A 22,558-nucleotide genomic window follows, 5' to 3' on the forward strand; every position below is an offset into this window, starting at 1 on the left:
CTTACTAGCTAATCTCCGACCACAGGAAGTGCATCTGCAGGAGGAAACTAATATTGTCGTTCGTTGTTCGTCTGACGACTTATGCAGCTGTGTACCTAAACGTGTATAGATGGTTAAACTGGCGTGAAGAAATCATAGCTTAACCATTAAGCTGTAACCTCTTTCGCCGTTGACTAATATTGAATTTTTAATACCAAGTTTCCAAGTTTTTTTTTTCCTGAGTGAGTTGTGTCGTCGTCTAGCTAGTTGGCCTTCAAAGCTAACGTGAGCTAGTTAGCGAAGGGAGATTAGCAACATTTCCCTTCCGTATCCAACTCACCGTACAAGCAAGTGTACTTGTAAGTAACTTTTTTTGTGGAAGTTACGACTGTACAACAGCAGCGGAGATAATGGGATCGTCCAAAAAACACAAGGAAAAGAGCCGCGACAAGGACACGGAAGAGCGCCGTCGTGAGCATAAGAAGCATCGCCACAAGGACCGAGAAAGAGACGCCTCAGACCGTGATGGCACTCGGGATAAAGACAAGCGAAAACGCTCCAGGTCCAGGGAAAGAAGCGGACGAGAGAGCCGCAGCAAGGGCGAAAAGAGCAGTGGGGAGCCACGAGTTAAGAAGGAGAAAATTGATCATGGATACGAAGAAAGCAATGCCGCAGTGGAGCCCCAGTCTTCAAGCGGAGACGCATCTCTCAGCATTGAGGAGACAAACAAACTCAGAGCCAAGCTGGGTCTGAAGCCTCTTGAGTTAAATGAGAACAAGAAGGAGCTCGGGACCAAGGAGGAACCATTAGTGGCTGAGACCATCAACCCTGTCCTCATCCAGCAGCAGAAAGACATGAGAGAGAAACTTGCAGCTATGAAAGAAAAACGCATCCAGAACCAGAAACTGGGAAAAGTCAAGACCCTAGCAGAAGAGGATTGGCTGGATGACACAGCTGCTTGGGTTGAGAGAAGCAGGACGCTGGCAAAAGAAAAAGAAATGGCAGAGAAGAGAGCCAAACTACTGGAGGAGATGGATGAGGAGTTTGGTGTCAGCAGTCTGGTAGAGGAGGAGTTTGCACAAAGCAAAAATAATGCCTACACGTCTGGAGATCTTAAGGGACTCAAAGTGCAGCACAAGATGGACTCCTTTAATGAGGGCCACACTGTTATCCTGACCCTACAAGACAAAGGTGTTCTTGAAGAGGAGGAAGATGTGCTCATAAATCAGGGGCTAGTGGACAAGGAAAAAGCAGAAAAGAACGTGGAGTTAAAAAAGAAAAAGCCGGATTACAAGCCCTATGAAGAAGAGGAGAGTGTAGAAGACATGGTTACATTTAAGGGCCGCTCCGTACTGTCAAAGTATGATGAGGAAATTGAGGGTGAAAAGAAGAAGAGTTTCCGGTTGAGTGCAGGGGGCTTTGCTGATGGAGAACGAGAGCGGGAGCTTCAGGCCATGAGAGAAAGTCTGCTAAATCAGGCCCAATCGTTGGAAATGCCTGCTCTCACTATCGCCTCTGAGTATTACACGCCTCAGGAAATGGTGGGCTTTAAAAAGACAAAACGGCGCGTGAAGAAGATCAGGAAGAAGGAGAAGCAGGCAGATGAACTTCACCTTGATGACACTCGCAGCTCTGATTTCGGCTCCAGGACACGCGGACGAGGCCGCAAAGATGCGGATGACGAAGGCGAGGGAGTAAAGGAGGAGGTGAGCATACCGCCACAGAATATCCCCCAAATGTCTGATGACATCAGGACCGCAGAAATGGACATAAGTGACAACGACGACGACTTCACACCCCCTGAGCCAGCTGCAATTGAGGAGGATGAGGCAGAGCAGGAGCTGCAGAAACAACTGGAGAAGCAGAGGAAGCTGAAACAAAAGCAGCTTCTCAAGGACTCTGGGGAGAAGGTGGCAGAGCAGATTAAAGTGCTTGATAAAGGCAACAGTGACAATGATCCAGAGAGGAAGAACAACATTGTTTTCAACGCCACCTCAGAGTTTTGCAGAACTCTCGGTGATATTCCAACATATGGACTGTCAGGCAACAGAGAGGACCAAGAGGACATTATGGACTTTGAACAGGAAGAGGAGAAAGATGATGCTGGAGGCTCAGACTCAGATATGGATGAGAACGTTGGATGGAGCACAGTTAACCTGGATGAAGAGCAGAAACAACCAGATTTCTCCACAGCCTCTGCCACCATTTTGGATGAAGAGCCCATTGTCAACTCCGGCCTGGCTGCTGCTTTGCTGTTGTGCAAAAATAAAGGTCTATTGGACACTCAAATGCAGAAGGTGGCCCGTGTCAGAGCACCTAAAGGCGCCTTGCCCAATGACAACTACTGCATTGAGGACAAGATGGGCTTTGATGACAAGTACAGTCGCAGAGAAGAATACAGAGGCTTCACTCAAGACTTCAAGGAGAAGGATAGCTATAAGCCTGACGTCAAGATTGAGTACGTGGATGAATCTGGGCGGAAACTCACTCCAAAAGAAGCCTTCAGGCAGCTCTCGCATAGATTTCATGGGAAAGGGTCTGGAAAGATGAAGACAGAGAGGAGGATGAAAAAGCTGGAGGAAGAGGCTCTGCTGAAGAAGATGAGCAGCAGTGACACCCCTCTTGGGACAGTGGCCCTGCTCCAAGAGAAGCAGAAATCTCAGAAAACACCATATATTGTGCTAAGTGGGAGTGGGAAAAGTATGAATGCAAACACCATCACCAAATAAGTTTGGGTGAAGAGTGAATTAACACAAATAAACACTGACACATACACACACACACACACACACATTATGTTTTAAGTAAAGTACCTGCTCCAAGTTCATGCCTGATTCATACAAGCTTCATTGATGTAGTAAATAATTGTCCAATAAAACGAATACCAACAAGGAAAAGGTTTTTTGTTGTCTGTGTTGCAAATTTACAAGGTGACTCGGAAGATAACTCTTTTCAGGATGAGAATACAGTTTTAATGAGAATCTAAATTCGTTCATTTAAGACGTACATTTTTGAGTGCCTTTGTTTAGTTTCATGACAGCTATGAATATCTTGTTGCACGAGGTTAGAAACACTCAGTAGTAATGAACATGGAGAAGAAGTATTTATTAAAATGTATGCATTTGAATTGTGATTACAGGTAGCAAAAGTATATTCAGCTTTTAAAGTGAAATGCAGTTTACAACAGAACAAAAATAACTAGGCCTAAATTAAATAGTAGAAAAATGAAAATGCTTTTTTTCATTTTTTTTTTTTTTTAACTCAGAAAATTGAGTGGTTTCATTCAGACTGAAAAAGATACATCAATACACTGTGAGTTTTTTACAGAAAAGGAGCTAATGGTCATACTTTACAAAATTACATTTACTAATGTAAGTGTTGGCCTTTGAATCTGCTTCATTGACAGCAAGTCAGAGAAAACAATGTTAAGAATGCATCCCATAAGTGTTTACATTAGACACAAAAATAGGGTGAATTATACAGAAGATGGCAGCCTTGTAATGGTTTGTCAAACGGCACATGACACTGGTGGGTGGTAACTTGTAGGGCGTTCCTCTCAATTTAATGGGAAATTCCTCAGTGTAATATTATGGTTACATTAAATTTAAAATAAAACATAAGCAAGTATTTGCTTTCTCTGAAGAACTGTCTTTATATTGGACAAATAAATAAAATATTCGCACACTTGTTCAGATGATCATTTAACTACTCAGACTCGTAGTATGAGGATGACTATAGATAATTTTTATTACATGTCAGCGACCTGCTGCGGTTTTATTTCACGGCCACGTCACCTGTCCTGAGCGGAACGAACGTTTGACGGTAAAGGGGCTCATCGACCAGCTGAACTGTTGCACAACCTGTAGCGAAGTATTCGTTCTCGTTAATACACCCATGAAAGTAGTTAGCAAAGCTAACGCTAGCGAAACAACATCGCTTCATCCCACTCGACATGCACACCACCAACAGCTTGTACGGTAAGGTTCAGCGTCACGAAAATATCATCATATCCTAATGTGGCTGAAATTATCGGACGAAGAAGCGCTGAGGTAGTTGGAAAAATAATCGTTAGCATCATCTACGTGTCAGATTGTTGACAGCTTCCTGTTGTTTAGCTAGCAGCGAGCTTAGTGACGGACACTGTTTTAAGTAGCTTTTGATGTTCCTGGAAGTAGCTCACAGTGTCCAGGCTGTGAATACCTGACACTTGTTTGTCATCCTGAGGAATAACTGGTGGGTAAAGACGACTGTTATCGACAGTGAGCCGTGTTTTCTCTATCTTTAAGATGTGCTGTTACACTGCCGCAAACGTTAGCTAAACAGATTATTGCTGTAGGAGTTAAGTCAGCACTTAACATTTGTTGTTTGCAGATTCCACTTTAACATTGAATCCGAGCTGCAGACTATCATAGCGACATCATAGAAAGCTGTGTGCTGATCCCCGGCTCGGTACTGGGGGCTTCGATGGTTCTACCTAACGCTAGCTAACGTTGATAGCTGCTGTAACAACAGTGCCCAATGGGGCCAGCATTCATTCATGTATCTGTGTAGGGTCGACGAATTGCAGCGAACATCGGGAGTTTAGTATTTATGTGCCAATTCTATGTTTTCTGTTTAAATTGAATAGTTGTAAATCCTAAACCGCAGGCTGGCCTTTATTTAACGGTTTAAAAAATGTTGACTAGTGTTTGTCGATTTTAATAGTTTTCTCTAAATTTCAAGGATCAGACAGTTAAACCAACACATTATGATGCCTTATGGAGTTAATGATTAATGAAAGTGTGTCATCATAGGCTGACACAATGAACTTAGGAATCTAGTCCGAAAGTGTTGACATTAACAAGCCAATTAAGTCTGTGATGTCAGTGTCTGTAGCAGCCAAGTTTGTGCAAACATTTCATGTGTCAAGTGTACTTTAAGCTGACTGAACAATAGTGTGTCCAGCAGTAAAATATCATTGTAGATCTTGATTAGGTTTGTTTCCCCCACAGGCTCTAACTTCACCCAGTGAACCCACAGCCCGCTGTGATGTCGGAGCCTAAGTCCCCTACTCCAACCCCTGGGGACACGTACAAGGGTTGGCTCTTCAAATGGACTAACTACATTAAAGGTTACCAGCGACGCTGGTTTGTTCTGAGCAATGGACTGTTGTCTTACTATAGGTAAGTTACATGTATATAACTTCAATTTGTAATGATGTTAAGTTATTTACGATTTTATGATTGATTTACAGTGTTCTTCCCAGACAGGGTGGTACCTAAGGGAGGGGGCGTAGCATACAAGAGGTGTCACAAACTGATTATCTATGTTGACAGTTTACTATAGGGGTGGGTGATATACTGTAATAATTGTATTATGCAGAAAACCAGTTTTTAATTTAACTTTAAAAGGCCATTTAACTGAGCAGTACACTCAAATTCTCTGTATGCACAATTTAAAGCAAATATACATTTGCCTTACAGAAAGAAAAACGTTATATTTATTACTTCACCATTACCATTTCAGAATTCTGCATTTTACTTTATTTTGTTTCATTCTGTTTGTCTCCAGGACCCAGGCAGAGATGGGTCACACATGCCGAGGCACCATCAACTTGGCCACAGCTAATATTGCTGTGGAGGACTCGTGCAATTTTGTCATTTCCAATGGAGGGGCACAAACCTACCACTTGAAGGCTAGCTCAGAAGTAGAACGCCAGCGATGGATCACTGCTCTGGAGCTCGCCAAGGCAAAGGCTGTCCGCATGCAGGCTGAATCTGGTGAGAGGGAAAATGGATATGTTGAAGTAATACAAAAGACAGAATAGGAAAATGAATAGAAATGTATGACATGCATAAATATGTGTATTTCTATTTGTATAAGGCTGCACCCCATTACACGTCTTTGTTTTTGATTATATTATCTATGTTCTCTCCTTTAGATGACTCCGGCGACGATTGTCCTGCAGTGCCCCCTACCCCAGGACAGGGAGGGGGCTGCCGCAACTCAGAAGTCCAGTCCACACTACGGACTCTCAGCAGCAAGGTGGAGGACCTCAACACCTGCAACGATCTCATTGTCAAGCATGGGTCTGCCCTCCAAAGGTATCAGTTATCGAGGAGTTTGATTACTTAAAAAATATATTATCCAAAGAAAAGAATGGTGATGGCAGTTTATCTATTTGTTCCCTCCATTCCACACACAGGTCTTTGTCAGAACTGGAGGGTATTCGTGTCGGAGGGGACATGGGGGACAAGTTTAGACAAGTTACAGAGAGAGCCACGCTGTTCAGAATCACCTCTAATGCCATGATCAATGTAAGTCACCCAGGTGTTAAAAGCTCAGGGATACGCAACATTGTTGGTCATTTTCTTGCTGAAATGTTGCTCTTGTTTTTGTGTGCTCTCCAAGGCGTGTAGAGACTTCCTCTCCCTGGCCCAGAACCACAGTAAGCGCTGGCAGAAGGCCTTACAGGTTGAAAGAGACCAGAGGATACGGCTGGAGGAGACTCTGGAGCAGCTGGCCAAACAGCACAATCACTTGGAAAGAGCTTTCAGAGGTGCTACTGTTCTCCCCTCTTCGTTCAGCAATCCCGCCTTAAGTAACAAAGGTAAGACTTTAGTTTTTTAAGTGAATATTTGTCTTTGGACCCTTGATATTAGTCAAAGCGTGCTCGCTATACCACATACCAGCACCAATCAAGTGAGGCAAGTTTTAGTCATTTAGTCTTCTACTGTTTCTCTTCACCGTAGGTGGTGTTTCAGGAAAAGGTGATGCCAGCGACGAGGATGATGACAATGAGTTCTTTGATGCAATGGAAGACCCAGCCGAGTTTATTACTGTCCCTGCTGACCCCAAGTATCACAGGTTAGTCTGTGTTTTTTTTTAGAAGTTACTGATTTATTTTTGAATCTCAACCTTGTTTTTTTCTATTTTGGTTTAAATATTGTGCTTCCCTGTTTATCTGTCCCCCAGGAGATCTGGCAGCAACGTCAGTGGGCTCAGCAGTGAGACTGGAATGGACGATCAGTCGGTAAATGTGTGTTAACTTTATTCATCGTTTTTTTTTTTTTTCCTCTTGCTTGTTAATGCACCACGGTCACCTGACCCTTAAGGCTGTTTTCCCTCTCTTCCTACAGTTTGATGAACTATCTTTGGCATCCAATCCAGAGTCTCCACAGCCCCTTGAGCTAGAGCCAGTTAGACAAAGACGAACTCGCATCCCTGACAAGCCCAACTATTACCTCAATCTGTGGAGCATCATGAAGAACTGTATTGGGAAGGAGCTCTCAAAGATACCAATGCCTGTAAGAAACCTGTTGTCCAGTTGGTATCCAAGTTGCTTTTTCTTGTGAGAGTGATCAAAAGTAATCAGACTACTTCTCTCTGTGAATTTGTACCTATTAGGTGAATTTCAATGAGCCTCTCTCAATGCTGCAACGTCTATCTGAAGACCTGGAGTACTACGAACTGCTGGATAAGGCTGCTAAATGTCAGAGCTCTCTAGAGCAGATGTGTTATGTGGCAGCTTTCACTGTGTCCTCCTACTCCACCACTGTCCATCGAACAGGAAAACCCTTCAATCCTCTGCTGGGAGAAACCTTTGAGCTTGATCGGCTAAGAGATTGTGGCTACCGCTCCCTCTGTGAACAGGTATGTCGAAAACGGCACTGGAAATCATTTAAAATGGTAACCAGCCATGAAAAGGCAGCGTCCCACATATAACAAGAGACTTTTGTAGATTATAGATAGTTTTTCTTCAGACTGAAACATATTAGTTTCAACAACAGGATCACTAGATTCCAGAATAAACATGGTTGCAGTGTATGTGTGTGTGAGGGAGGGAGGGAGGGAGGGAGGAAAAAGGCTGAACCAGTAATGTCAGAGCTTATCAGTGCTTAGCTCTTTAATAACTTAACCCAGGGGCCTGTTTCATATTGGGTTTTTGTACTCATCCCTTATATAAAGGCATGCTTATTTGCTTGAATAGTCTTAAACAATCAGATCATTTTTGTGGTCAGATCTTGACATTGCTATTTCTTCTCTCTCTCTCTCTCCTCTTCACTCACCTCTTCTCAGGTGAGTCACCACCCACCTGCTGCAGCTCACCATGCCTTCTCTGAAAAGGGCTGGAGCCTCAGACAAGAAATTACCCTGGCCAGCAAGTTTAGAGGAAAATACCTCTCCATTATGCCTTTGGGTGAGTTTTAGCAGATGGCAAGCCTGAAGAATGCATATTTGTATCAGTGTGAAAAAAGTGTAGCAATAGAACGGCTGTGAGTTATTGTTTTTTACTACTACAGTAGCATCTCTGGCAAGTGCCAGAAACCTATGCTTTCATTATAGCAAACAAGAAAATTCCTTCCCTGCCAATTCTGGTGTGACTGCTGCTTACAAACCAATCAATGGTTGTGTTTTCACTGTTTGTGAGAGCAGTGCTCACCAATGTGGTTGTCACCATGTGGATCTTGAGAGAAATCCACACAATCTTACATGTTCCCTCCCTATCCCCAGGTTCTATCCAGTGTATATTTGACAAGAGCAACAATCACTACTCATGGAAGAAAGTGACTACAACAGTTCACAACATAATTGTTGGAAAATTATGGATTGACCAGGTAAATTGAAAGCAGACAAAACTTTAACACAGATAACTATTTAGGGGTAAATAAGTGACAAAGATATCCTAATAGAAGATTTTGCTCTTCATTCTCCCTTTAAGGCCTCAACAGCAAAACATTTTGTCACTTCTATTTGTTCCCTTCCAGTCAGGGGAGATCGATGTGGTGAACCACAGGACAGGAGATCGCTGCCACCTCAAGTTTGCTCCCTACAGTTACTTCTCTAGAGATGTACCAAGAAAGGTAGGTCTTGTTCTTTACAGTGTTCTTTTAATTATATTGCACTTACTGTGTGTAAAGCCAAAGCTGATTTGCTTCTTTACAGGAAAAACATAACACAGTATGTAAAAAGTGAAAATAACAGTGTTTAAGATGCTGGAAAGAATTCTATTGAGATTTTTTTCCTAGATTAGTGGCTTATATCCCAATGGGCCAATCACAGGTCACTCTAAATCAAAGAATGCTAGCAGTTATTCGCTGCAAGCAAAACCATGTATTTTATGTATAAAAAGGGTAAAATGCAGGTATTGTTTGACTGGAGAAATCTCTATGCTACTTGATACTGGGTTATTTAAAGGTATCGTGTGCCGATACCCAACCCTTGTGGTCGCTAAGTGTAAGCTGAATGTGAATCAATGTACTGTCTACCGTAGACGCTTTGATTACACTCTTAACTGAAAGCTGTGTTTGTATCTCAGGTAACAGGAGTCGTAACAGATAAGGATGGCAAAGCCCATTACGTGCTATCAGGAACCTGGGACGAGAAGATGGAGTTTTCCAGGATAATGCAGAGCAGTAAAGGCGAGAATGGCACCGAAGGCAAACAGAGGACTGTCTACCAGACCCTCAAAGCCAAAGAAATCTGGACAAAGAATCCTCTACCGTGAGTTTCTCTTTTTAAAGCAGAGTGTCAGAACTGGCACAAGAGAACAGGAGGGTGAAAGTGCTTTTAAACAAGTGGAGCAGTTGAAGTAGGGCAGTATGTACACTTTGAAAATTGCTGTAACTTTGTACATTGTGATTTTTTTTTTTTTATGGTGATGACTTTACAGAGAGGGAGCAGAGAACATGTACTACTTCTCCTCACTGGCCTTGACGCTCAATGAAACCGAAGAGGGAGTGGCGCCAACAGACAGTCGGCGACGCCCTGACCAGCGTTTAATGGAGGACGGCCGCTGGGATGAGGCTAACGCAGAGAAGCAGAGGCTAGAAGAGAAACAGCGCACCACCCGGCGAGAGAGAGAGAGGGAGGCTGTTAAAGCAGCCAGCTCACCAGAGGAAGGTGAAAAAAAGAGGGAGTTTATCTATCTGTCTTTTGTTTCTGTCCAATGTTTTTCTGTCCATTCATCTTTTGTCCAATTTGTCTGTCTTGGAATACCTTGTCTGCTTGTCTCTGTCTGAACTCAAAGCTGTCACTGAGGATTCAATCAATGATTCACCCTTGAAAAGCAAGTACTCTTCTCTTAGTCTTTCCCCAACCTTGATTTACACTGTATATTAATTCTAGATGCAAAAAAACTCGTACGATATGTTTGTGTGTCTTATGAGAGGGTGTTACGTCTCATCTCGCAAAAAAACACTCCTTTCACCTTTTGCCATCCCTCCATTCATCTCTGTTCGATTTAGCCGATGCAGACGAGACTGGCACAGAAGCAAATGAGGTTTCTGATGAAAGCAAGTATCTCTTTACAGCTTTGCACAATATGTACTTTTAAAGGTGCTTTGTGTAGCATTTTAGCCACGCACTGAGTAAGAAATGACCCAAAGGCTCATTTTGTCAATACTAGTGACTTCCTAGTTACTCAAGTGCTGATTCTTTGTGAGAAATAACTTGCTTTTAGTCGCACACTATTTGCCACAAGACACTTAAAATTCCCTCCCCAGGCATTTTCAACTACTCCTGTTCATGGCGGACAGAACTACAAGTGGCAGTTTGAGAGAGGTCATTCAACAACAATTTGGCATCACTAAATTTTAATTTAGAATTAATTTTTAATTTAAATGATTGCTTTATGGGAATATCTCAGACAGAGATAGCAAGAAAAGTCTTTAATTCAAGAGGCAAAGATCTCTTTGTGACAGGAAGTGATTTATGAATTGTCCCGACTATAATCCTTTATTTACAATTAGTATAATTAGCTGTCACGTTCTTTTTGACAAGCCTACTCTGATAAATGCTACACTCTGCACTTCTAAAATGAACGCGAACAGGAAATGTGTGTGGATTTTTGATCCTGTTTGAGTTGTGGATTCACATCTTTTGTTTTGCGCTGGTTTAAGCTGACACAGAGGACTCTCCCCCTCATACACCTGTTGCATGCAAGTAGCCCCTTTACACTTCATTCTCTGTTCCTCTTTGTATCAGCCATCTTCAGATCATATCCAATCTTTTACGTCTAAACTCTCAGAGATTCATACTTTAATCTTCAATTTTCAGCCCCCTATGGACCATCGCTCCCTCCTTATCTAAGCAAGTATTCTGATCATGGCATAACGCGTATGGTGCAATTATTTCACATTTGTAGTAATTGAATTGAGTCTAGATTGAGAACTCCTCTGTTTATCTTCCTCTTTACATCATTTGCAACTTGATGTCTCTTAGTGGAAGGCAAAGAAGGTCCTTATGGAGCTCAAGTCAAAAGCAAGTAACATCAGTGTTGCCCTCCATTAGCCCCTGTTTTATATCTATTTATTTGTTATTTAGATTTGTGTTGGTAGTCTTTACAGAACCCCGTAGAAGCCTGTAGCTGGCTATAGAATTTGCACAAACCTAGCACTTGAATATTTTAGAGTAGCATTTTGTCTGTCATTGATTCAGTAGTTCCGTAGTCGGGGTGTTAGTTGCGAGTCAGACTCTCTCCACATGTCACATGACAGAGGAGCGAATAGGGGATTTCATGGAGTATTTATTCTGTAAGTCCTTTGGTTTGTTGTCAGGTGTTGATGAGGTGCATATTAAGAACAAGCGATCTGAAACATTTAATATGCCTTCTCTCTCACCTGAGAGCATATCAGCTCCATTTAAGCACGATGTTTTGTCATGGCTCCGTGGCTTCTCAATCCTCACCTTCGTTCCCACTAAAGCTTGTTTGTGTGTGTAAAAGAAAAACAAAACTCTGTTTGTTCCTTTAGGCGCCCATCAAGACAACTACCAAGCACTGTGGTTTGAGAAGATAGACGACCCAGCATCCGGAGAGACCTTGCACGTCTACAAGGGCGGTTACTGGGAGGCGAAGGAGCAAGGCACCTGGGACGTGTGCCCCGACATCTTCTGATCCCAGCCGAGTCGGCCTGTTTCCCACTGCAGTGTACAAATGAGAAGATGGAAAGAGGTGACCTACCTTACATCAGCTAAATCGGGAAATCAAGCCTGACATCAGCCCACATCTTCAGTGTCCGTAGCTTCAACTGCTCACCCCACTCAGCCCCCCTCTTTGCAGCAGCGATTTGCTCAGGATTAAGGGCATCTGGACTTCACCCTCAATGTATATACAATGCACATTGTAGCATTGTTGTAACATTGCAGCTGATCTGGTGTTCAGAAATCTCTCTCACTGCCTCTCAAACACTGATGTTGATCTTGGTCTAGGGCCACTACTTGTTCTCTGCTACAGCCTTTGAGTTGTCATTATGCTTTTTCTTCAAAAGCAAGCACTACTATCAGAGGCAAAATTTATCCAGATGACATCTTACAATATACAAGGTTTGCTTAGATAAGTGTGCGCTACTACCTAACATGTCATTTAAGTGGGTTTTTTTGTGTGTGTGTGTGTGTGTGTTCCTGATTATGATTATTTAGCAGTGACGTCGTTGCAGCTTCCCCAGCACAGCACCAAAGTTTAATCATATCCAACTGTTTTTTTTATCAGTTCACACAGTAAATATAAACGGTGTCGGGCCATTTCAAATGCACAGCTGCATGGGCTTAAGTGGGTCTGACAAAATAACGTATAAGTACAGTTTCTGAAAGGAATGATTTGATTTTAGACTGGCGTAAAATTTTAAGTTTTACAAACACAAAGACGTGATACAGAGTTTGCCTTTGAAATTATAGTGATTTGCGGTGCTACTTTATTCCCTGAAGTGCAACAACAGCTCCGGGGGTATACTACATCTACATGTTAGCCTTTTTCATTTTTGCACTAAACTAGTCCATTTAAAATGTATTTTGTCTTGTTTTTTGTTTCATGAATTTTTTTGTTTTTTTTCTTCCTGGTCCCTTGTTCCACCTGTAAAATACATGACGGTTGTTGTAGAGACATGAAGGTAGTTCATTAGGACTAAGCCACCCCTCTCATACTGGCCTGGAAATGTCAGGTTTGGTCATCTAAAGAATCTGTATTAAGTACTTTGTTCCATATTTAAGCAGTTTTTAAACTGCTTTTCTCTATATTAGATTTCATGTTTTTTTCCCTATTATTTTTGACTGAGGAAGAATAATGACAATTCTATGTATAGCACATTCATTTTAATAGTGTGTTTTTTATTTAATGTACCATACTGAACACCGAAATAGTGGTAGCAAACTAATTTGTACCTGTGAAATTATGAAATAGGCCAATACCAATGGCACTATTATCAGTGGGAGACATTCAAACTGTTTTTGTTGTTGTTTTTTTCTCCATCATCAAACCATTTTATAGAGCAGCTTAACCTCAAATCCACACAGCGCCCACTAACTACAAGTGTGCATCACGTTCACCCCCTGACATATATACTGTAGATGGGTGGCAGCTTTTTTTTTTGAGTTTGTGAAAGGGGGGATTCTGAAACTTAAACTGGATGTTAAATTGCTCTCAAAAGAGTGAAGCTGTTGACCGGTCGTGGAGTGTAAGAGCCTCGTAAGATTTTGTATGACAAACTCGAATCCGTATGCTTAAAAAAAAATGTGTTCTCAAATCTATTTTGTTTCTCGACCCAAACCCAGAAACACACGTTTCTAACATGGATTTCCAAACCTAAAGTTTGTGCTCTTGTTGATTATTGGATTGAAGAGCTCACCACTTGAGCCGCTGAGATTTATTGAAGAGCAGCAGAGCCGTGCTGAGTTCTACTGGCTTGATGATGAGTGAGAGTGAAGGGAAATGTGAGGCAAGTGTTTTTGTCTTCCTGGTTTTCTTTAAACTCCTTGATCATAGCTTTAATCTTGACTTAAGTTATTTTAGTCTTTGCGAGTGTAGACTTTTAACAGACAGCAATAAGAGTGCCTCAGTGCATATACATGTGGCAGAAAATGAAATGTAAGGACAGTGTGAAGCAAAAACCGAATTCTGTCATTGTGTTTGTCTCTGTTGTTGTTTGTCCACGAGTGAAAGGACTGTGTGTTTGATGAAAATCTAAATTTCATTTTATATTCAAGTGTACTTAAAAGGAGAACACTGAAAATGAAGATCACAAAACATAACGTTGCAAGTATTTCTGTGTAAATATTGAATAGTAAAGTAATTGTGATTTAACTGGTTATGCTGATAGAGAATCTAATGGCAGTGATGCACTTTTTTTTCTTTTTCATTATTTACTCAGAACTGGATGGATTTTCATTGTCTGAGCTACCATGTTACCAAGAGTCATCGCTTTATTTTAAACGATATTAATTTGTTTTGGTCTGAATCGTTCCTTAAAATGATTTACTGTTGATTAATTTGTCTCTTAAATTACAGAATAAGTTCACAGGTGTCTGTCCATCTTTTTCAACATATATATAATTTAGATTTTTCGCCTCTGCTCTTATTTGCATAGCCTGTATTCCATCTGTGTGATTTTTAATTTTTTTCATACATTTCTACCTTTTTTATCCCTTTTATTGTTTCCAGCTGTGATATTCACCCTATACTGTGGAAATTGTCACGACCACAATGCCGCAACTACCCATAATTCTTAAAAATTGACTGAAGGATTGCACCCATTACACATCACGTGTTACGTAATTTGACTGATAAATTGTCCACTTTTGATGTTGGTTACTGAGGAGTTTGTATTTGTGAGTTTGCTTTGAAAGCATTTCCTAAACCACGTCCCTTAATTGCAAACATATGTTAAAATGTGCATATGTATTGGCTCACTGAGCATACTTTTCACCTTCTCTTTCCTTCAGTGCAGGATTGTGTTAGAGTTTGACAATATTAAAGTGTGAATGGAGATGAAGTGCAGATATTTGGTGTTTTCGGTGTTCCTGGACAAAGCATTACAAAAGATTTTATTTGAACCCACTTACAATAGCATATAAACGTGACCACTTCAATGACATGAGCTGCAGGCTGGCTGAAACACGTTGGTGATACTAAGCCATTGGCTGTGTAGATAAGGTATAAAAACAACAACCACATGTTACAATAATGAGTTTTAAATGCAGAACTCAGCTGAAATGATAATCTAATTTGAAAGTGATGTACTGAATATTATTATGGTGTTTCGGTAGAAATGTACAGTTTCATCAAACATAAACCTGTAAAAATGTTGTGAAGCTATACTATGAGAAAAAAAACATTTACAAGAGGTAATAAGGGCTCCTAACAACATGTGTTCTTCTTTCTATGACATCTCATCTCAAAATGTCTTATATATATTATGAGCTAACATCATGCCTCCTTTTACTATCAGTTGTTGCATTATATTATTGCAATATTGAGATCCTTTTCATAAGTCAACGTATCAGCACCACAATGTAAAAATACCATATAACAAGTAAATGTACTGCATTTGATATATTGAGTAAAATAGAGGGGAAGATGTATTATGAGTAAAATATTCTAAAGTATCAAAAGTAAAATGATTTAAGTGGCTAGTCTCTGAGTATTGTCTTGTATTAATTGAATAGTTTAGTCTATAACAACATACTATATTTTATAAGCTGATTGTGTGTTTTGTCAAAAAAATACAATTTGACAAGTAACTTGTAACTAACTGTTAGATAAATGGATTTAAGCAAAGTACAGTTGTGCACAAGTAAATATACTTGTTTACACTTGTGGTTACCATCTGGCTAACTGGTAAGGCTTGTGATTAGTCAGGGTTTGGTTTTGTGAAAGAGCAAAACTAATAAATAGTCAGATCCTATAAGGGTATAATAACATCTTTGTGAAACATCATCTGATCAACAGATCTATACTTTTATTTAGGAGAATAAGATCAATCTGTACACAGCACAGTAGCATCAGAAGCTGGGCCCTATTTTCTCTGGGGAATTTGAGGGATTGTAGTCTGAAAATGAAACTTTAACACAGTGAGTATTTTACAGGTAATATTTTTCGTATTTTTATTTATTAGTAATTACATTTACATTAATTATATTCAAATTTGACAACATTAGGCTAACATAAAAATGAGTTCACAGATGTCTGTACCATAATTGTGTTCCGAGCAGGGAGGAGTTGGCTTTGAAACTGCGTTTAGACCTCTGTATGGAAAGCGGTGGGCGGGGTGAAGTTATCAGAGAAAAGCTTAATTGAATACAAGCAGTTTTAATTCCAAATATTACGAATATTTATTATTTTATAGATCTTCTTGGAAGTGTCTGGCGTCAGTATTTAAAAAAAACCTGTCTACGCCCTCATGAGAGGAGTTTGTGCTGCGTGCCCCCCCCCCTCACACGGCAGGCGTGGGAGGATAAAACAAGCGCATCTCCGCATGACATCAGCATCTTTGTTTATTAGCGGTGAGCAGTTAGCTAGCTAGCTACATTCTCTGTTTCTCTCCACGATAGCTGTTAGCTTTCAGTTGTCTGCTGTTTATCTTACAAGGGCGTGTGTTTTCACTGAGCTGAATCACTAAAATATGTCGTTAAAAGGACCTGGAGCTGGAGAAGACTGCGCAGACGCGAGGAGAGGCGATGGACAAGAGTGAGTCACGGCTAATTTAGCTAGTTATCGATCTTTATCTGTAGCAGCTTATTGTTGTCCGGTCAGTGATGAGGAAGCTGTTTGTCCTCGTTAATTCCTCACTTACTTCATCCGCCAGTTAGCACACATTAGCTGCTGTTTGTGATGATGTTGACTGTTTCGGCTTTAAAATATCTTATGTGGAGCACAAATGCAGACCTTTAACAAACACTTTAACACTCTGTCTTCGTCGTGCATTGCTATTTTGCATTTGAATTCTGAGTCGTGCCGTGGTTTGTTGTCCCTTTAGGTCAGAGGAGTCTTTGTCTGCTTCTGCCTCCGTGGACGTGGATGCCAGGTCCGGCTCGTACAGCTTCAGATACAGTCTGAAATTCCCCTGCATCGGCCAGTGCATCATCATCAACAACAAGAACTTTGACAGAAGAACAGGTGTTTGTTTTTGGTCTTTTATCAGGGCTGGGGTCAGTTTGTTCTCATATGGAACACATTTTAAATTAAACTGCAGCTAAAGAGTATATGTGCTGCAGAGCCAGGGTTAAATGTTAATCTTTTATGTTTTACTTAGTGCTGAAACTGTAAAACAGAAAAGCATGAGCTTATAATGTGAAGACAAAATAAGCATCTAGTGGTGACATCTACTCAAAAGTGAATATTTACCTGCTTCTTTACTCCATCATTGTAATTTAAATAGTAAATAACCTAAGTTAGTCAGACACAATAACTGTTTAATGGTAGGCTCTTATTAGTTATATTATATACCCCAAACTATAAGCTAGACTACTATAAAGTCATTTATTGTAGTAGTTGCATGGTAATGAATGTAATTACTTGGTGCCTCCACTTATACTCTCTTCATGTTGAGTTCTTATTTCCCAGGCAGTCCAGAAAAAGCCACATTGAGATTAACTAATGCTTAGTTAATCTAGACTAAATCAACAAGTTAGCCCAAGGTTAATGAGTCAGCTGGCTCAAATGTACACTGATAAAACTTTAATTAGGAGTGAAACGTTAGCTGTCCGTAGAGGTGCCTGTGGTGTCCCTGTAGTAGTGCTTCCAGTTCCATGTTGATGTACACAAGCTTCTCCACGTGGTCCCTACATGTTTTTTTTTTTTTTTATGTTATGAAGTAACGTTAAAGTGAGGCTTTGCTTCTGACTAACACCATCTCAGTGTACAACAAAGCAGGTCAATCATCTTGCATCCACACTTTCAGATTATCAGTGTGCTAGGGGACCCAATTTACATTTGTTGCTGTGGATACCATTTAACTGCATCCCATGCCATTTCATTAGATGTTCAAGGTGGCAGTTGGCTTTGTAGAGAGATGATAATGACAAGCAGGCCTTGTGTTTGCAGTGTTTTATTTGATAACAATTGCATAACATGAGTGCAGCAAACATCCAGTGGCTCTTCAGGAAGTTCAGGTACCCGCATGACTTGCTGTATGATTTGACATGCATCACAACTTCTGTGGATTGATGTGGACTGTGGAGAACTCGTTTGCAGATTCTTGTGGTCTTGCTTTACGGTAGCAGGATACAGAAAAGGGGAGCTTTCATGTGTCCTCTGGGTGTTCATGAGCTGTTTGTGAAACCTGACCATGTCTGCCCTTTAAGGATCTATGGGGAAATGTTTATCCAGCACTTTGCTCTGCGTATATAAATTCCTGATGTCTACAATAGATGGAAATACTGTATGAAACCTTCAGTTCATCTTAGCTCTCACATATCCTTTGAGGTTATGACAAACCCGTCTAGCAGGACTAACTGAGTACACATGACTGTTGTGCCTACAAGAGCATAATGTTCCACGAGGAAGAAGGCACGTCTCAGTGGGGTAAACATCAGCACTGGTTAAGCCTGTGTCACCAAGTTCATTTGATTGTTTGTTTCTACGTGTACAACCAAGTGAAGATTCCTGTTATGGAAGATTCTTAGGCATAACTCGATGATCCCACACGCATGTCTCTGAGTAATTTCAGCATTTTGTGCAAGAGTCGGTAAGAGTTTATGTAACAGCGAACAGGCTCGTTCCACAGCCTCACTCTCAAAATCAGAACATGTGACCTATCTTGAAACTAAGTGCTCCAGAAAGACAGTGGCTGGGTGGCCAGATGTTGTAGTCTGACCGCACACAACACTGTAGTACCCACCTAACTTTGCTAAAAAAGTTGCAATCTTGGCCTGTGAGGAAACACAAGATCAAAACTCTTACCAACAAGATGCACTTAACAGTCCACTAGGAATTAGAATTCAGCCGTCATCCATTTCATTATTTAGACATATGGATGATCTGTGACGCTCATGTGACTTAACCAGATGTCATACACTACTAAGAATGGACGCACTTCAAAACCCCTCTATCACAGTTCTGATTTGTGCAGGCTGGCTGTGGTTTTCACTCGACACGCAAAACGGCGTCCACATGGCGTTACCGCATCCTAAATAAACCAGACTGATGAAAACATTTTTCACATGGCGTCTTGCATCTTAATCCAAACGGAAAAGCATTTTCAGTGTTTTTGCTCAAACTTGCAAGCTGTAAGAAGCTAAAAATTAAAGTTGAGCACAGCATCTTTAGCACCAGCACCAGCCGATATGAGCTTTGTTTCAAACTTCCTACAGTGTGGGCTGATGGCTACATTTACTATAGAAGAAATAAAAGATGCTGGCTATTTTTAAACATAGTTTTTTTGTATTTGTGTTTACATTGTGCTCTTCAAGTAACCAGACAAATTGTCTTTGCTTTGTTTTTAAGGAATGAATCAACGAAATGGTACAGATGTCGATGCAGCCAACGCGATGAGAGTGTTCACAAAGTTGGGTTATAAAGTAAAAGTTTACAATGACCAGACAGTCGAGCAGATGAAACACGTTTTAACTTCTGGTAAGCCTGATCCAGAATTCATGGAAAACTACCAAATTATGTACACAAGCAGATTAATACTAAAGCTCCAAAGTATTCACTGACCTGCTTATCTTATTTTATATATGTATATTGAGTGCTTTACATTTCCTTTTTTTCAGTGTCAAAGGAAGATCACAGCAGCTACGCCTCGTTCGTCTGTGTTCTGTTGAGCCACGGAGATGAGGGTGTGTTCTTCGGTACGGATGGCTCAGTAGAGCTCAAGTATCTAACATCGCTTTTTCGAGGCGATCGCTGCACATCGCTGGTGGGAAAGCCCAAACTGTTCTTCATCCAGGTATTGTCAGAGTTTATATTTATTCCCCTCCTTCTGCAAACTAACTTACCTCTTAAGTGTGTAACCAGATCTTGTTTTGTATGTATGCACACTGAGTAGGCTTGCAGAGGCACTGATCTTGATGCAGGCATTGAAGTAGACAGTGGAGACGACGGCACTACCAAGATTCCCGTGGAAGCTGACTTCCTCTATGCCTTCTCCACAGCCCCAGGTTAATACTCATACAGACAAACGCACGTCTTTTTACTCACTTATCATTCCCTTTCTATTTATTCTATTGATGGACACTTTATTCTATCACTCATCTGCCTACAGGCTACTACTCGTGGAGGAATACTATGACCGGGTCCTGGTTCATGCAGGCACTGTGTGACATGATCAGCAAATATGGAAGAGAATTGGAGCTCCAGCACATCATGACACGAGTGAACCACAAGGTGGCAGTAGAGTTCGAGTCCATCTCCAATTCACCAGGCTTTCATGCAAAGAAACAAATCCCATGCATTGTGTCCATGCTGACCAAAGAGATGTATTTTTCTCCTTGATGTTGATCGCTTCACCCTCGCCAACCTTCATGTGCAGAAGAAAGGCTTGAAGATGGCTGGAGGGGGTGTGAATTATTTTAGTTCACACTTTCACGTTCACGTTTACTGAATATACCTTGAAACTTCAGCTTGAATATTGCTGGGAGAGTACACGTGATGCAGAGTTGGTGTCACATTTGCAAGTTTGTCATTATAAGGTTCTTTCTGTGTGGAGTACAGCTCTGAAATACAGGGCATTTTTTTTTTTTATCTCTGCATGAAAACTATTTTATATTCACTTTTAAACAAAAAAAATCATGAATCTAAAGATGAATTGTAATTGAACCAGCTTTTCCATGCTCACAGGTTGCTACCACCCAATGCCTCACACTGTTTACACAATACATTTCAGGGAAAAATATTGGGAGCCAGTTTGAAGTTTGAAGGAAGTTTGACCTCTTATATTTGTTCAGCATCAACACTTATATGAATCAGCAGGTTAGTTTAACAAGTGTTTAAGCAAGACAACAGTCAACATATTAAGGGATCATGTGTGAAATATCTGTGCCTGTTACTGTTTTCATTCCTCTTCTTACATGAAAAATAATGAGCCATTTACTGAGTTAATACCTGATGAGGTGTGTGAAGCCTAAATCAATGCACTCAGTTGGAATATTAAAGAATAATGTGTAGCAAATTCAAGAGCACCTATTAAACTATGGTGTGTTTTGTTGGTTTTAAAGCTCAGAATTACATTTTTAAAGTCTTTCTTCTCTAAATGTGGATTTCTTTGACTTTCTTTTGTTGCCTGTAAATGTCCTCAGATTAGTCGGGGTCAGGCTTAATAGCGTGCATGAGTAAAGCCAGCCGTCTTGCACGATATTGCTTTTTGAGTCACGTTTTGGTGAGTCTGATGTACTTGAACACAACTTCACATTTAATTTCATTTTAGTTCATGTATTTACTGTGGTTTTTAAGTATAAGATAGCAAATTGGATACTATCACTTTGCTTTATTAGTGGCAGTCATTAACCTCTCCCTATTTTGTAAGCACCTCTACTGTGAGGTTGGTGTAATGTTGTTCCTGAAAAATAAAAGCCACTTTAAAGTGTTCTGTGTAGTAAAACTCTCACTGGTTTTGTTTTTGGTTGACACTGTAACAGTACTGAAGATCCACAGATATATTACCTCAGTTAAAGTGCTCACATTCCTATAAAGTCCTTCCAGTTTTGCTTGTATCTCGAACAAGAGTTAACCTCTACGCGCACAGTAAAAGGTCTAGTTGTGTGCACTATCTGAAGTGTAAACAGGCAGGATTACTCCAGATTTGGCATGCCTGGAGGTGAGAAGAACTGGGCCACCAGATCCTAAGGCCCTGCGCCAAATAAAACTGGGCCTCAGATTCCTTCACTCGCCAGCACATACGCACTTTACTTAAACCAGCTCTCAAAAACAACAGGCCTCTTGCAACCTATTGGATGGACTGAACACAACCTCAGCTGACATTTATAGACCTACATACATGGATCATATATACCTATAAATTATTTTTCTATTACTTGGTTGGTCTGAAATATTATAATGTTCATCACAATTTCCCAGAGCCCAGGGTGACCTCATCAGATGTCTTATTTTGTCCAACCAACAGTGCAAAACCCAAAAATTTGAGTTCATTTAAAAACCAAAAATAGCAGCAAAATCACAGATTTACATACCTTGAAGCATCATATTATGCTATTTTTGCAACAAAAAAAGAAAGAAAAATACATTTTTATGTCATCAATTTCTTGAATTTTTTCCCCAAATGGTTTACAAGTGTACATCAACAATTAATCTGTGTTGATAACATAACAAACAGCCACACCAGTATGACTAAAAGATGCAGCATGCACCCATGCAGCTGCAACACTGATCGCTTTCTCTAAATTCAACTATACAGGCAAGACAATTCCTCCTTTTTTCACTTTTCTTAATGATTTGAGCACAAGATCTCCACCAGGACATCTCTGCTACGCCTGCCCACATCCCTCCTTAACCTATAACCACTGTAAGCTTCACGCTGCAGCTCTAAGATCAAGTGCACATTAACATGGGGGGATTTGTCAACTGCATATTGATTGTCAGTTGGTGCTACTGAGCAGATACAGACTTATTTGTATTTAAACATCTTTATATCCATTGATTACCTCCAATATATCATCAATACTTGAAATACCCCTGTACATTTTAATGCACCCCAGTAATAAATACTAGTACTGTAAGGTAACTACCTATGTAAAATATATTTGAAGGTGTTGATTCAAGTTCATGGTTGCTTTTGAGGCTGCATTCTTTGTTGTTGTACAAATAATAATATTAATAAAGTAAGATGATAATATGTTTGTTCCTCCATAACTTAGGTGGACAAAATATTAA

General features: G+C 40.5%; 3 protein-coding genes across 5 annotated transcripts in view; all 3 read left to right on the forward strand.

The window, feature by feature from the left end:
* Window positions 1-53: 53 nt before the first annotated feature.
* Window positions 54-2,863, forward strand: sart1 (spliceosome associated factor 1, recruiter of U4/U6.U5 tri-snRNP). The gene has a single exon (XM_070828150.1). It carries the CDS (start codon window positions 390-392, stop codon window positions 2,706-2,708), a length of 2,319 nt encoding a protein of 772 aa, XP_070684251.1. The 5' UTR covers window positions 54-389; the 3' UTR covers window positions 2,709-2,863.
* An 886-nt stretch (window positions 2,864-3,749) lies between these two features.
* LOC139199398 (oxysterol-binding protein 1-like) overlaps window positions 3,750-22,558 on the forward strand; it is a 50,517-nt gene continuing 31,708 nt past the window's right edge. The window contains exons 1-16 of one of the 3 annotated variants that reach the window (XR_011584125.1): window positions 3,750-3,956; window positions 4,971-5,141; window positions 5,530-5,738; window positions 5,900-6,062; window positions 6,164-6,275; window positions 6,370-6,568; window positions 6,711-6,825; window positions 6,934-6,997; window positions 7,098-7,265; window positions 7,366-7,611; window positions 8,038-8,158; window positions 8,473-8,576; window positions 8,727-8,822; window positions 9,278-9,462; window positions 9,632-9,861; window positions 11,712-12,330. Coding sequence is in view for 2 of the 3 variants with exons in the window: in XM_070828465.1 (XP_070684566.1) it covers window positions 5,008-5,141; window positions 5,530-5,738; window positions 5,900-6,062; window positions 6,164-6,275; window positions 6,370-6,568; window positions 6,711-6,825; window positions 6,934-6,997; window positions 7,098-7,265; window positions 7,366-7,611; window positions 8,038-8,158; window positions 8,473-8,576; window positions 8,727-8,822; window positions 9,278-9,462; window positions 9,632-9,861; window positions 11,712-11,854 (2,289 nt within the window). In the remaining variant the exon portion in view is untranslated. Of the gene's footprint in view, window positions 3,957-3,987; window positions 4,213-4,970; window positions 5,142-5,529; window positions 5,739-5,899; window positions 6,063-6,163; window positions 6,276-6,369; window positions 6,569-6,710; window positions 6,826-6,933; window positions 6,998-7,097; window positions 7,266-7,365; window positions 7,612-8,037; window positions 8,159-8,472; window positions 8,577-8,726; window positions 8,823-9,277; window positions 9,463-9,631; window positions 9,862-11,711; window positions 15,263-22,558 lie in introns of those variants that run through there. The other 2 variants (XM_070828465.1, XM_070828466.1) reach the window with 2 other exon arrangements.
* casp3a (caspase 3, apoptosis-related cysteine peptidase a) lies at window positions 16,246-21,235 on the forward strand. The gene is made up of 6 exons (XM_070827484.1): window positions 16,246-16,417; window positions 16,707-16,846; window positions 19,175-19,303; window positions 19,444-19,619; window positions 19,719-19,830; window positions 19,935-21,235. The coding sequence occupies exons 1-6, from the start codon at window positions 16,353-16,355 to the stop codon at window positions 20,162-20,164; spliced, it is 852 nt and encodes a 283-aa protein (XP_070683585.1). The 5' UTR covers window positions 16,246-16,352; the 3' UTR covers window positions 20,165-21,235.

Source organism: Pempheris klunzingeri, chromosome 3 (assembly GCF_042242105.1).
Source record: "Pempheris klunzingeri isolate RE-2024b chromosome 3, fPemKlu1.hap1, whole genome shotgun sequence".
In the NCBI taxonomy this organism is placed as follows: domain Eukaryota; kingdom Metazoa; phylum Chordata; class Actinopteri; order Acropomatiformes; family Pempheridae; genus Pempheris; species Pempheris klunzingeri.

Coding starts and splice junctions, on each gene's coding strand:
- sart1 (XM_070828150.1), top strand. CDS start 390: ATGGGATCGTCCAAAAAACACAAGGAAAAGAGCCGCGACAAGGACACG.
- casp3a (XM_070827484.1), top strand. CDS start 16,353: ATGTCGTTAAAAGGACCTGGAGCTGGAGAAGACTGCGCAGACGCGAGG. Junction 16,847..19,174: donor GAACTTTGACAGAAGAACAG/GTGTTTGTTTTT, acceptor TTTGTTTTTAAG/GAATGAATCAACGAAATGGT. Junction 19,620..19,718: donor CCAAACTGTTCTTCATCCAG/GTATTGTCAGAG, acceptor CACACTGAGTAG/GCTTGCAGAGGCACTGATCT.